At 45.8% G+C, this 13,807-nt stretch overlaps 1 protein-coding gene across 2 annotated transcripts in view; it reads right to left on the bottom strand.

Annotated features, from left to right (window-relative positions):
- Positions 1-241: 241 nt before the first annotated feature.
- Positions 242-13,807, bottom strand: part of sesn4 (sestrin 4) — a 38,867-nt gene continuing 25,301 nt past the window's right edge. Inside the window, exons 4-9 of one of the 2 annotated variants that reach the window (XM_063190191.1) lie at positions 13,299-13,580; positions 11,765-11,876; positions 10,185-10,309; positions 6,051-6,232; positions 5,385-5,529; positions 242-4,797 (exon numbers count right to left, since the gene is read on the bottom strand). In XM_063190191.1, the coding sequence (XP_063046261.1) occupies positions 4,708-4,797; positions 5,385-5,529; positions 6,051-6,232; positions 10,185-10,309; positions 11,765-11,876; positions 13,299-13,580 (936 nt within the window). In that variant the 3' untranslated portion in view covers positions 242-4,707. The remainder of the gene's footprint in view (positions 4,798-5,384; positions 5,530-6,050; positions 6,233-10,184; positions 10,310-11,764; positions 11,877-13,298; positions 13,581-13,807) is intronic. The other variant, XM_063190193.1, reaches the window with a different exon arrangement.

Here is a 13,807-nt window from a genome sequence, read left to right as displayed (position 1 = left end):
AGTAGCCTTGCGCCTAACAGGAATGCTTGTAGCTACAGCATCATAATGTAGTCTGTAGAATATGTTTTTACACTATTGAGCCTTTGTACTAAAAGGAGATTGTCCACATGAACTAGTTGACATGATTTGAAAGGTAAAAATGGACAGGAAAGTTTTTCACACATTTACTGTATCTCAGGTAGTTTCACTTTTTGGAAGAAAAAAGAAATACGGCCTCAAAGAAACACACATCACACAAAGATGATATCACATATCTTTATAGAAAAAATAAGTTTTCACATTTCTGAAGAAAAAAAAGAATGAATTTTTTTCTCTTTTTTAAACTCATTTGACATTTTTTTTGTTTATTTTTATTGTCCATTTATTTACGCGGTAAATAATAATTGAACAACTTGGCTACCATTAGCCATGCTCCTTCAAAAAATCCCCAGTGTCGGAGGCACTGTCCCGCAAAGTTCTTTGGGCAGATGGGAGGGGCTGCGAAACAAAAAAAATGGGGAAGGGACAAAACAAAAACAAGTGGGGTGCCACCATTGGCTGATGAATGGTGAGTTAGCCAATCAGGTGCCATGGCAGAGCATTTCCTGTTTACTTCCTTGTTCGTTTGTGCACAAGGAGCGTGGTGGTGGTGGTGGAGGAGCCTTTACCACTGTGACGCCACAGAAGCAAGCTTTCAAGTCCAGGGAAAGGGGTCGAGGCCAGGGAGGAGGAGGTTGGGGTGTATATCCAAACAAGATGTTCATCCAGACATTTGCGATCGGTTGGGTCTCCTTATTCACGCCCCAACACCCGCTCAAGACAGCAAAACACAGCAAAGCATGGTGATAAGCCTGTTAGAGCAGTCCTTAGATATTACCGTCTCGACACACTCACACCCTCACATTTAAAACCCAACCAAATGGAGGTTGAAGCCCCTCAGCCCTGTTCAAAAAAGGCACATCACTGCACGCCATCAAAGGTGGTACTCTGTGGACAGACTCTCGGTCCAGCACATGGGCTACACAGCTCAGACAGCTAAGACCATCACCCATCTGTCTGTCTGTCTGCCTGTCTGTCTCTCCAGCCCAATGTCCATGGTGATATGCACATTATCGCTACATGAGTGCAGATTCCTCATTAGCCCCAAAGGTGGTAAACCAAAACACAGCAGTAATGCTCCAGACACAAGCAGAGGGCAATCGCTCAATCTCTATCTTTCTATCCCTCCATCTCTGCTGATCTCTCCATCTTTCAATCTCTCCATCTTTCTATCTCTCTCCCTCCCTCTCTATTTCTGTCTATCCATCTTTCTCTATCCCTCCGTCTCTCTCTCCCTCCTCTACTGTGTTGTCTGAGTAGCTCAGTGTACCACACAGGACTCTAGGATTTTAGCAGCGAATATCCCCCTCGCTCTCCAAAAAGCAAAAGCAAAAACAAAAATAACAGTATACACTCACAAAAAAACTAAACATTCTCACACTCTTACACACACAAAATAGCTGAACAATCATAGTAACAAACAAAATTGCAACATAAAAAAAATGATTTTTCGTTAAAAAGTACATTTAAAAAACAAAAACATTTTTCCCCCTACAAATGTGGTAACAATATTGTTCTGCTCTTACACGTGTACCTTCTTCATCGCGTTTAAATATCATTGATGCTTGCTCTCGTTTTCAAGTCTGATATTGGCTTCACTGCAGAATAGAGCTGACCCCACTGAAGTCTAACCCGTGACCTACACCAGTGACCCACATTCACCATCTGTGACATGTTGACAGATAGAAAACAATAGTAATGACAATCGTAATAGAATCAAAGCAAACAAAGACATTTTGGTACATCTGAGGGGTCATTTCAGAAAAAAAGCTCTCAACTGGATCGTCAGTTTTTCAAGCTAATATGCGTGAAAATTGCACGAAATGTCAATATTAATTCTTTTTGTGTGTCCAAAAAACAAGGATTGGATTGAATCCTGTTTATTGAGTACAGCAAGACAACAGTCAACCAACCGACCAAAATAACAGATCAGTTTGTGAAATGCAATATTTCAGCAACGAATTAAGAAAAAGAAAAAAAAAGTTAGGGAGGTTTAGGTTTCTCCCTCGCTACGCTTTATGTCTTTCAACAGCCTGTCTCAAATATCTTTTCCAAAAGCCATTCTAGAATATAATTTCCAACACAAGCATTCTGATATATTCTTTCCAACAACCGTTCTAGAATATTCCCCCCAGTTGTCTGAGGTGATGGAACTCTGGACACAGAGTCAATAGATCAATATGGCCTCCTCAGAGAGAAAACAGTGGATCTACTGCATGACTGTCAAGAGCAATGCAGGAAGACACTTCTTCATTCACTTTAGCTTATCGGTTTTCCTACCAAGGGGAGAAGGGAAGGGGGTTAGGTGTAGCCCCTTAGCTGGGTAGGTCATCTCACACCAAGTGAAATAACCCCTAAGAGGGCAACTGAAATAATGCTACTTGTATTCGACAAACAACCTTGGCAAACACTATATAATTATAATATACATAAAGTTAACCGGGAAAAGTCAAGGGGCAAGAACATGAAAAGATTTCTCGTTCATTCTTAGGCCTTGCGCTGCATAGCGCACATACCCATACAACCAAGGCACTACACACAGTGAAATGCCTGGTGAACCAGTGAGTTCTGATGGGGTCCACAACGCAATCACAACCTCACTGCCACTCCTGCATTTACAACAGTTGACCAAATGCTGTTGATATTGCCCGAATACTGTTATGGCTTCTGGTTTGGGTTAGGGATACAAGGATATATTGACAATAACATCTAGCCTCCATTATCTCAAAGATAATGGTAATTTAAAAAGAAAATAATAAAGCTCAGGGAACTGTGGGAAAGATATGTGTGATGTCCAACTGTTCAGCTAGCTCTCTCGTGTTCATCAGGCTCAAAAGCTATTGGCCACGTTTCCGATGGTGCATGCTGTGCAAATCTGTGCAGTACACACACTGCACAAAAACAATGCATTGTCATCTCGCAGCAGTGCATACTGTATGTGCGCTGCGCAACATGCACCTTCATGAACGTGCCCACTGAAGTGCTCTGACAAGGGGAAGGGGGAGGAGTCCGGTGGAAAGGGGGTGGTGTCTATTGAAAGGGGAGGAGTCGGAGCTAGTGAGAAAATATGTTCTGAAATGGCGGACGATTGGCATCAAAAAACAGCCTCATAATCAGTCAACCATCTGGGTTCCTGCACTGCACACAAACACACACACGACCTAGAGAGCCAGGTCAGGGGGGGGTTCCACAAATCTGATTCAAGTCAACCAGGTTAAGTTAACCTTGAGGCAATGGTAAATCATCTAATATAAGAGCCGAAAGTCCTCATTTTCTGAAATGACGCCTGCTGGCTATCTATCATAAGGTTCATCACTTCCTGTAGGATTGCTTCCTGGAATACCCCCGGTGGTTTGCTGAAAAGGCTATGTCAGGACTACCAGGCCATCTTGCTCAACATCATCATCTCCACTATCCATCTTTTCAGGAGTTATAATAGGTATACATATCTTAGTTATATATTTTATTTTTATTTATTTATTATTATTATTATATTAAAAAGTGCTACTTAAAAGAAACTACGGTGGTGTCATTATGGCTGCAGTGTTCTCGGGAGGCTTTTTTTATTTTTGTTTTTGTGCTTTTCCTCTCCTCTCGTACTTTTGTCTTTTTAACTGCGTCTTCTTATCGCACGCCGCGTGTTCTTATCGCTCTCACGTGAGATCTCGCTTGCCTGACGGACGTGCTCGGGAACACAGAAGACAAATGGTCAGATGTCTTTTTTTTTTTTTAGCTTAAAAATACATACATACCCTGACAAAAAAATCTAACAAACAAAACAAAAACACACACGCGCGCGCACACACAAACACACACAGAACAGAAGATAAACAGCGATCTCTCCCAACTTAAATGATTCACATTCAATACACTAGTGATAGTGAATGACCTAAACTCAACTCTTTTTCTTTTTTTTAAATGAAGTTAAAAGTTCGAAAGTTCGTCAGATGAGAATGACGAGAAAGAAAAAAAAGGGGTAAATGTTGGCATTTGAAATCCTGTCCTCCTTGTCCTATCCATCCACCCAACCCATCCTCCCACCAGCCAACCATACATCAGTCATTCACAAGACAATAATAATGAAAAAAAACCTCATTAATAACAACAACAACAATAATAATAATAGTATTAATTGCACATTAATCGTTCTGGGCAAAGCCAACGAAAAAAAAGTAACGTAGAGAACACAAAGAGAGATTGCTTTGCACCTGTAGTAGAGAGAGTTTCACCTTTGGCAAAGAACCTTCACAGCAGTACCTCAGCACACCGGTAAACTCTGCACTGAAAATGACGACACAAAAAATAAGAAAGAAAGCAAAAAATTCAATCTGCCTTCTCCATCTTTCTATCGCATTCTTTCTCTCTCTTTCCTTTTTTTCTCTCCGTCTTTGCCAGCGCATCCATCAGCGTCGCAGAAATCAGTCTGTCAGTCAGGTCAACTGACAACACACCTTCGTCAGGGGTCAGTACCACTGATGTGTGCAACTCACACACTCGAAACAAACAAACCCCTTTGCCATCGCTGCTGCCACCGCCCGATCACACTCTCCAGCCAAGTCCCGCCTCTCTGAGGCATCGGCCAATGGCTGGGGCTGTGGGGGGTGTGACATTATAATGGGCTAGGCTAGGCTAGGCGATCATGTGCTGCGTTATGGCTCTGAGGGCGTAGAGCAACTCAGCCTGCAGCCGAGCCTCCATCACCAGCAGGTTCACATGCACCTGAGAGAGAGAGAGAGAGAGAGAGAGAGAGAGAGAGAGAGAGAGAGAGAGAGAGAGAGAGAGAGAGAGAGAGAGAGAGAGAACATTAATGAAGGGATTCAAGAAGGACAAAAAACAAGATATCGTACATAACAAAACGTCTACTCGGAAACCGTGAAAAAAAATAGACTGTGAAAGAAAGCCAAGTCATAGCTAATAGTGCTCTGATTGATGTAATAAGCGTGACAGGCTTAAAGGATAACTTCAGCCAATTTCAACATGCAGTTGTAATGCTCACACTACCCTGGACTTGTCAGTACCTGAGATTTTTTTTTTCTTCAGTCTTTTCCGAGATCCTGGTCATTGTAATGGGGGAAGGTGTTTGTTTACATTTTTTTTTAAATCATTTATTCCCAAAAACATCCAAAAGGTTATGCAACATCAGCAGACAACTAGCAAACAGCAATAGCTGTTGGGAAAATATTTGGAATAGGCCCATGTTAAGATTTTTTTTAAATGTAAACAAAAGCTGTCCCCATTAGAATAGCTATGATCTCGGAAAGGGATGAGCCGAAAAATGTGTTTGGATCTGGTAGTGCTCAGCTCACCTTCTCAGCAGGTTTGAGTGCGGCCCAGGCCAAGGGGCAGATGGGCGTCTTGGTGGCGTCCGGGTAGCAGGCCACCGCCTTGATGTAGGGCTTCAGGCCCTTCTCCAGCAGCTGGTTCACCTCGCCATAGTTATAATCGTCGTATCTATGGACAGACACGCACATACACTTTTAGAAGGAGCATCGGTAAAGCAGACAACACTGAAAAGTAGTTTGCTGGCTTGCTTGTGGATCTTGAAGATCTAGCAAGCATCCGCAATTGCTTAGGCACATACGTAAATGTTTATAGATGTGGATGTGTATGGGGGGTGTATGGGGGTTTGTGTGTGCGCGCGCGTGTGTGTGTGCGTGTGTGTGTACCGTTAGATCCAATGGATGTAGTTCTATATGGCCCTCTGAAGGTATGAGTGTGGTGTGTGTGTGTGTGTGTGTGTGTGTGTGTGTGTGTGTGTGTGTGTGTGTGTGTGTGTGTGTGTGTGTGTGTGTGTGTGTGTGTGATATGGCTCTTGGAAGGGGTTTGTGTGTGTGTGTGTGTGTGTGTGTGTGTGTGTGTGTGCCGTAGTTCCATATGGCCCTCTGGAGACGTGTGTGTGTGTGTGTGTGTGTGTGTGTGTGTGTGTGTGTGTGTGTGTGTGTGTGTGTGTGTGTGTGTGTGTGTGTGTGTACCGTATGCCGTAGATCCAGTGGATGTAGTTCCATATGGCCCGCTGGAGGTCGGGCGTGTGTGTGGAGGGGAGCGCGGCCACGCTGCGGAAGCGGTCGTCCAGCAGGTGGCCGATGTCCGAGTAAAGGCGGTTGACCAATGAGAAGCCGTGGTCCTCCCACGAGTAGTCCTGCAGGGCAAACAACTGATGAGTCACACAACACAGTGCAGCGGTTAGTAACCGTTACACACTGATCAATAACAAAAACACACACAAACACAGTCCAGGACGCCGTTCCTCAAAAACGTTGTTGCTAATCAGTTCGCAACTATGGAAAGTTGCATTGCAACCATGCAAGTTGCTAACTTGGTTAGTAGGGACGCTGTCGAGAAACGCACCCCTACAGGGCACATAAACGGTACTGGTGGTTACACGCTGGTCAGTCACAAACACAGTCCTGCAGGGTGACACACAGGAACAGTGCTGATCACACACTGGTCAATCACACACACGCACACAAATAGATCTACTTGCAGTCTCACACACGGCACCAAAAAAAGAATGTTTTGAATTTTGGGAGCCATACAATGAAGACTTAGACACAATTACAACAGTATACCATTCATATTCGTTCTTATCCTAGATACACACAAAGAAACAAGTGGGGAAACAGTTGACTAGTGTTTGACGATCGCTCTTGTACTCTCCCTCTCTCCCGCACCCACACCCACCACATCACCATTTGTCACTTCCTCACCCCAACATACCCACATACAACAGCACCCACACCCTTACATAAACTAAATGCCAACGTTTTGACAGCTGAGGGGATTGGCAATTCCATCCCACAGTGTGAGCTACTACTGTGTGTGTGTGTGTGTGTGCGCGTGTGTGTGTGTGTGTGTGTGGTACGGACAAACATGATCAGTATTCTCTTTCTAAGGTGTTTCTAAGCTTTTTTGATTGGAAGTGTGAAGGGCCCCAGCCGTGTGGATCAAACGGTACTGCATCGTCACGCCGGAGACCCAAGTTCGATTCTGATCTGAGCTCATTTTCCGATCTTCATTTCCTGCGCCAACCTTCATTGTACTGTCCAAGCTAAGATGAAAAAGCCCCCCAAAATGTATTTAAAAAAAAAAAATACATTAAGTGTGTAGTGTGCTTATGGTCTGGGCCGCTCACAGCTTTGGCTGGGTTTGGGATAAGGTCGTCTGGAAGTTACCCCCCCACCCCATGCATACAATGTTATGAGGACCAAATTCTGGTGCCCCCCGTCTCCCTGGGCCAGGAACAATTGAAGCTTTGTCCCCCCCCCTGTCCGCATCAGTGCTTATAGTACAAACATGTAACTTAATGTTTTAAGTTGAATCATTTGCATTACAATATTTATTTATGGGTTTGCAATGACAGGCCCTTGAGATGAACCATCTTAATTTCGAGGGGATCCGATGGTGCATTGAATTGCAATGTGACGGTGTGATCCAAAGCGACTTACAGCTATTTAGGTGCGAGATATTGGTTGCGGACCCTGGAGCAATGTGGGGTTAAGTGCTTTGGCTCAAGTGCTTTGGCACCTCAGCCACAGATGAAAGGACAGGAGACCACACACATTCCTCCTACCGGTAAGGAGGTTGTCGTAGTCTAGCTGGACGTGCAGTCATTTGGCAATGGTGCATTACATAAGTAAGGTTACAACTAAACGTTAGCAATTGTATATTACATGACATTACATTACACTTAGCTGACGCTTTTATCCAGAGCGACTTACAGTTATCATCAGTAAAGGGTATTGGTTACAGTCCCTGGAGCAATGTGGGGTTAGGTTCCTTACTCAAGGGCACATCAGCTGTGGATGGAGGTGTAGGGAAAGGGTAAGGGTGGGATTCGAACAGGCAAACCTATGATCTTAAGACCAGCTCCCTAACCATTAGGCCACGGCTGCCCCCTGTCTAAAATCAGATCCAGTCTTTTCAAATTTCAACAGAATTAAGTTCAACCCTCCCCATGAAATCAGTGCTCAGTTCTGCAGTACGAGACCTTCTGTAGGACAACAGGTAGGCTACTCAGCTATTAGAAACAACATTTTCGGTTCCTGACTGCAGTCATACCATTGTGCGAGACATGACGTGACACAACCACCAAAAGGGAAAAAAAGAAAATCCCAAAATCTTCCTATAGTTTGCTTATTAATACCAGGTTTTCCTTGGTACTGTTTGGGAAATGAAATGTCGGGTCAGTCAGTTCATTGAGATTACGTGTGGAGGCCAGAATTGGCATGATTCCGCGTTGGTCTGAAAGTCTTAAGAAGCCGTAAAATAATAACAAAACTACAAAAATGTGTTGTGGTTTTGGTCATTCTTTTTTTTAAGGCCAGGCTTCACGTGTTGCCCCTTGGGGAATTGAAACATCAGGTCAAGCAGTTTGTGGAGATTAGGTTTGGCTCTGAAAACATCATAATATTTTTCATTTTTTTTAAGTGTTACCAAACCCACAACATAATTGGTATGATGAACACCTGGTGCACATTAGGGAACTGAAATAAAACAGTTTAGGTGTATAAAAGCATCTTAAGAAAGCCTAAAAATGAAAAGTGTTACCAAAACTACAACACGTTTTTCAAAATATTTTGGGGGATTTTTGCCTTTATTTGAGACAGGGCAGTGAAGACGTGGCCAGGAAGCGAGTTGGGAGAGAGAGACGGGGAAGGGCCGTCAAAGTCGAGTGCTGGTAGGGCCAAAACTACATGTTGCCATGCTTCACTTCAGACCACGTTATTACAATACACAGTGACGATTGGGTTTTTGAATGTCCATGTTTGTCATTTCTTTAATGGGAGGCGTGAATGACTTCCAGTACTTCAAACGTACAGACCGCTCATCCAAAAAAAATCTGTATTAGCCTTTGTCCTGCACCTTCTTATGCGATGGGGGATGCTGTGTACAATTTCTCTTTTTCTTCTAAACTCGGTGCCCCGGTGATTGGGGAAATGAAACAGCAGGTCAGGCGGTTCGTGGAGATTATTTGTGGGAACCGGTCCTGGCACGCTCCCGTGTGCTGTATAAAAGCATCTTAAGTGGGATCAAGGCCCTGCTTCTCTCTTCTCTACAGGACTTATGCAAGGCTGAAAGGGAGTTGAACTCTGCGTGCGTGCGTGCGTGTAATATGCCTCCAAGTTGTAGCTCTGACCAACACGCAACTTAACATGCGCCCGAGGGTGTGTGCACTGAGCTAAGTGTGTGTGTATGTATTACAAGCTTAATAATAGCGTGTGCTCCAGTGCGTGCTAGTGTGTTGATCTACGTGTGTGTTACAGGCACCAGTGCGAGCTTGTTGAGATGTGTGCTTGCATGCATGTGTGCTTGCGTGCGCATGAGCATGCGTGCGCGTGCTTTGAGCCAAGTGTGTATCACAAGCACAACTGAGTGTGTGTGTGTGTGTGTGTGTGTGTGTGTGTGTGTGTGTGTGTGTGCGTGTGCATGGTTAGCTTGTGACCTTGGGGGGCCAGTACTGGGCCCCAACAGTGCAGCTGACACCCCGAATGACGGACAGCTCCGACCTCTAACCCCTAACATGCAAGAGGATACGGCAGCCGGCCTGTTTGGACATGTACATGTATGTGCATACGTGTTGGCTGTGTGTGTGTGTGTGTGTGTGTGTGTGTGTATCTGCGTGCGCGTTTGAGTACGTGTGCGTGCAGAGCAGTTTGTGTGGTGTACGGGCACGCATCAGTGTATGGACTTCTATGGTCATGTTTGTGTGCGAGTGTATGAATGTACAGTCTAAGTGCATGCATGTGCACACGCCGTGTATGTGTCAGTGTGTGGCCATGTATGGGTGTGTGTCTGCTAGATGTGTGTATGAATTTGTGTGTCTGCTAGATGCGTGTATGAATTTGTGTGTTTATGCCCACATCTGTATGCATTTTAGTGCATACAGCATATGCATGAATCGGTGTGTCATTAGACCCAAGTGTGCTGTAATGAATGGCTGAACTTTCTTGGGGATCACCGCAAGGATCAAAGGCTGGATCGTTACATTGAGTCACATTCCACCTGCAACCGAAACTCCTCTGTATGTGTGTATGCGTGTATGTATGTGTGTGTGTGTGTGTGTGTGTGTGTGTGTGTGTGTGTGCGTGTGCGTGTGCGTCCCTCACCTGCACCCTGAGTACCTGCAGGTGGTCTTCGTCCTGGCGTGAGAACTCCTGGTAGCCGAAGTCGGGGTCCGTCACAAAGCGAGAGGGGTCAGCCCAACACTCCATCTCCTCATCATCCTCAGCGTCTGAGGAACAGTGGAGGACAAAAGAGGGTGTTAGAGTGTGTGTGTGTGTGTGTGTGTGTGTGTGTGTGTGTGTGTGTGTGTGTGTGTGTGTGTGTGTGTGTGTGTGTGTGTGTGTGTGTGTGTGTGTGTGTGTGTGTGCGTGTGCGCGTGTGCGTGTATGCATGTGTGACAGTGTTGGTTGAAGGGTGTGTACCGGTAATTGCATGTAAGAAAGTGTGTGCGTGTTTGTGTGTGTTTGGGTGCGTGTGCATCGAGAGGATCGGTACAACACTCCATCTCCTCATCACCCCATGTCTAGTCAAACAGGGAATAAAAGGGTGTGTATGCTAGAGAGTGAGACTGTTGATTGGAGGATGCATCTGCGCACATTTGTGTGCGAGAGGGGGTAAGGGTCTGTGTGTGTATAAGAAAGAAAGAAAGAAAGAAAGAGCGAGAGAGGGCGAGGGCGAGGACACATGCGTAAGCACGCTCGCCTGTGTACATGTGTACGCATGTTTGTGCGTCAGCGTGTGCACATAGGTTTGCGTGTTACTGTGTGCACGCGCGTGTTGGAAAAAGTCTAGGCCAAGGTGTACAGTGTCATGGTTAAGTTTGGGACCCCTGGCCCTGGACTAAGGAGTACAGTGTCAGGGAGGGCGGCCAAGGACAAGGACAACAAGACGGATAGAAAAGGTGAGAAATCAGGGCAGCTGTGGCAACCACGCGACACCACCCAGCCAATTAGCACGCACGCACGACTCCTCTTGGCCAATCAGCTCGCCCCCGTGGCCAAGTCGTAATTCAGCGGCTTGTCATGAGCAGTTGCGAGGCCGTGTCAAAGTCGTGCAATTAAGACTTCAGGCCGTAAAAGAACATTTTTTATGACTCATACTCATCCTCTTCGGTTTTGGATTACTTGCTCTTGCTGTCGGTGTGTGTGTGCGTGCGTGTGTGTGTGTGCATGTGTGTGTGCGCGTGTGTGTGCGTGCGTGTGTGCGTGCGTGTGTGTGTGTGTGCGTGTGTGTGCGTGCGTGCACTGACCAGAGGCACTATGCAGGAGGAGAAGGAAAGGAGTGAGGTGGTGTGCGTGTGTGTGTGTGGTGCTACCCGTGTTTGCGAGTAACTCTCCTTTCAGTGTGTGCGTGTGTGCACAGCGTGCGTGCGTGTCCGCGCATGCGTGTGTGTGTGTGTGTGTGTGGCAAGGGAAATCATCAAAGTGTGTGTGTGGGTGTGAGTGGGAAAGAAAAGCAGGCAAGATGGGGTGAGGCTGAGTCATACATGTTCAAGAGCGTTTGTGAGTGAGTGGTCTGTATTAAAGAGTTTTAGCAAATGAAGCAAACCACTCTTCTTTGAGTGTGTGTTCGTGTGTGTGTGTGTGTGTGTGTGTGTGTGTGTGTGTGTGTGTGTGTGTGTGTGTGTGTGTGTGTGTGTGTGTGTGTGCATACATGTGGGCGTGTATGCGTCAATGTGTCTTACCTGTGTTGAGTGTTTGTGAGTGCAGCAGCTTCTCTCCTCTCCTCTCCTTCTCCTCTTGTGATTTCTGGATCCGCTCTCTGAGGAAGGCCATGTCACAGCTGGAGTCCAGAGACTAGCGAGAAGAAGAAAACAACACAATAAATATATAATAACAAATATTACGATGCATAAAACACATTATAATCATGTATCGGGACAGGCGACGGGCGGTGACAAAAGGGTAAGTTGTCCTGGACCCAGGAGAAGAGGGCCCATAATTGGGTCTTCATCACATTGTTTGTATTGGGTGGGGGGAAATTTCACATGACTTTGTCCTGTGTCTGGCCAAAGCTGTCGACGGCCCTTATTGTGTAGGTAAAAAAGTACAAAACACATTCCATGGAGGGTACTAGCTAAATTTCCCTTGCACAGTCACCATATGTGGACTGAAATATATGAACTAGTTTGTGCTGAAATTGAAATTTACCGTAGCTAACAGTATTGTCGAGAGACAGGAGAGAGAACAGACCGGGAGAGAACACTTGATATCATTTTTAACAACACGAGTCAGTGGAAAAGTACTGGAAGGGGTGGGGTGGGGATATGGGCTGAATTCCCTAGCAGATGCCCTGAAATGTGAACTAGTTTGTATTGCATTTGAAATGTAGCACACATATCAGACATCACAGTTGGAACCCTAAGATTTAGTGCAGAACACAAAAGGGGAACACGCCCCATTTATGAACATACAACTACTGTGTAAGTCCGAGCTGAATTCCCTTGCAGATGTAATGGCCTGAAAACTAGTTTATTTGTGTTGAATTTGAAAATTAGTGCAGAGATGAGTGAGTTGCTTGTTTGTTGTCCTTGCAGCTGGAGTCTGGAGCTGCAGACTACGGGGCCAGAGGAGATAATGGAGATGGGAGGCCAGGCCACACACACTGCATATGAATTCAAATACTCAACACAACACGACAGACAGTGGAGAAGTACTGGAGGGGACTAGCAATTCCCTTGTAGAGCCACTACAGGCCCCTTCAAATGTGTGAACTAGTTTGGGCTGTGTTGTTTTCCCTGAATTTCAATGAGTGTTCCCTGAATTCTAATGTGTGAAAAAATCGTGTTCGATTTAAAAAACGTTGTGATATACACACACATCACATAATCGTCAGCAGCCTTGCACCAAATGCCTTTTAGCTTTCGGGATGCCAAAGACAGACTTGAGACAGACAGACAGACAGACAGACAGATACAGGTATTAACACATCGAGTGAGAGATGGCAAACGTTCCCTTTCAGTCAGCCAGCCCAAATAGACAAATAGACAGAGAGACACATATACAGGATTATCCATAAGGGCCACTTTCAACCAGCTTTACTAATATTTATCGTATAGCGCCCAGGGGCACTACATTGGCCCTTCAGTCCTGCTGACAGACAGAAAACCCTCTGGTCACATTAGTTGACCAGATATAGACCAAAAAGGAGTCTCCCTAACATAAACAGTCAGGACAGGCAGACGCGCTAAAAGACACAGACAAGCACTCATCCCTTACCCGTCGGCGTGGTTTCCTGTCCAAAGGCACGGTGTGGGAGGGCACGGTGGCGGTGTTGCCGTTGGCAGCGTCGCTGGGGCAGTACGGTGGGGGCGTGCCGCTGTGGTGGTGCTGGTGCTGATGCTGCTGATGGGGGATGCGGGGGATGGGCGTCGCCATGGTTTCAGCATCGGCCCCGCAGCCGAAGACGAAGCTGCACAGGGAGTGGCAGTGGGCCAATAGAACCACGGCCTGGACCAGCTCCGCCAGGGACCAGCACTGCTCACCACTCTTCAACAGGGCCTAAACACACACACACATAATATCGTTTTTGTGTATTTTTTATTGTTTTTACACGATCAAGAGTATGACAGGAAGAGAGTGGGGGGAGAGAGAGAGAGAGAGAAAGGGCAGGGCTGGCAAAGGTCCCAGGCCAGATTCAAACCTGAGTCGCCATGGGTATGCAAGCCCATATGTGGGGGGCTTAGCGCACTGTACCACAGTGCCCCCCCACACACATTATATACTGT

This window comes from Engraulis encrasicolus, chromosome 23 (genome assembly GCF_034702125.1).
Source record: "Engraulis encrasicolus isolate BLACKSEA-1 chromosome 23, IST_EnEncr_1.0, whole genome shotgun sequence".
NCBI classification, from domain to species: domain Eukaryota; kingdom Metazoa; phylum Chordata; class Actinopteri; order Clupeiformes; family Engraulidae; genus Engraulis; species Engraulis encrasicolus.
The sequence above is the reverse complement of the archived record's forward strand: the minus strand, read 5'-3'. Positions and strand labels throughout refer to the sequence as shown.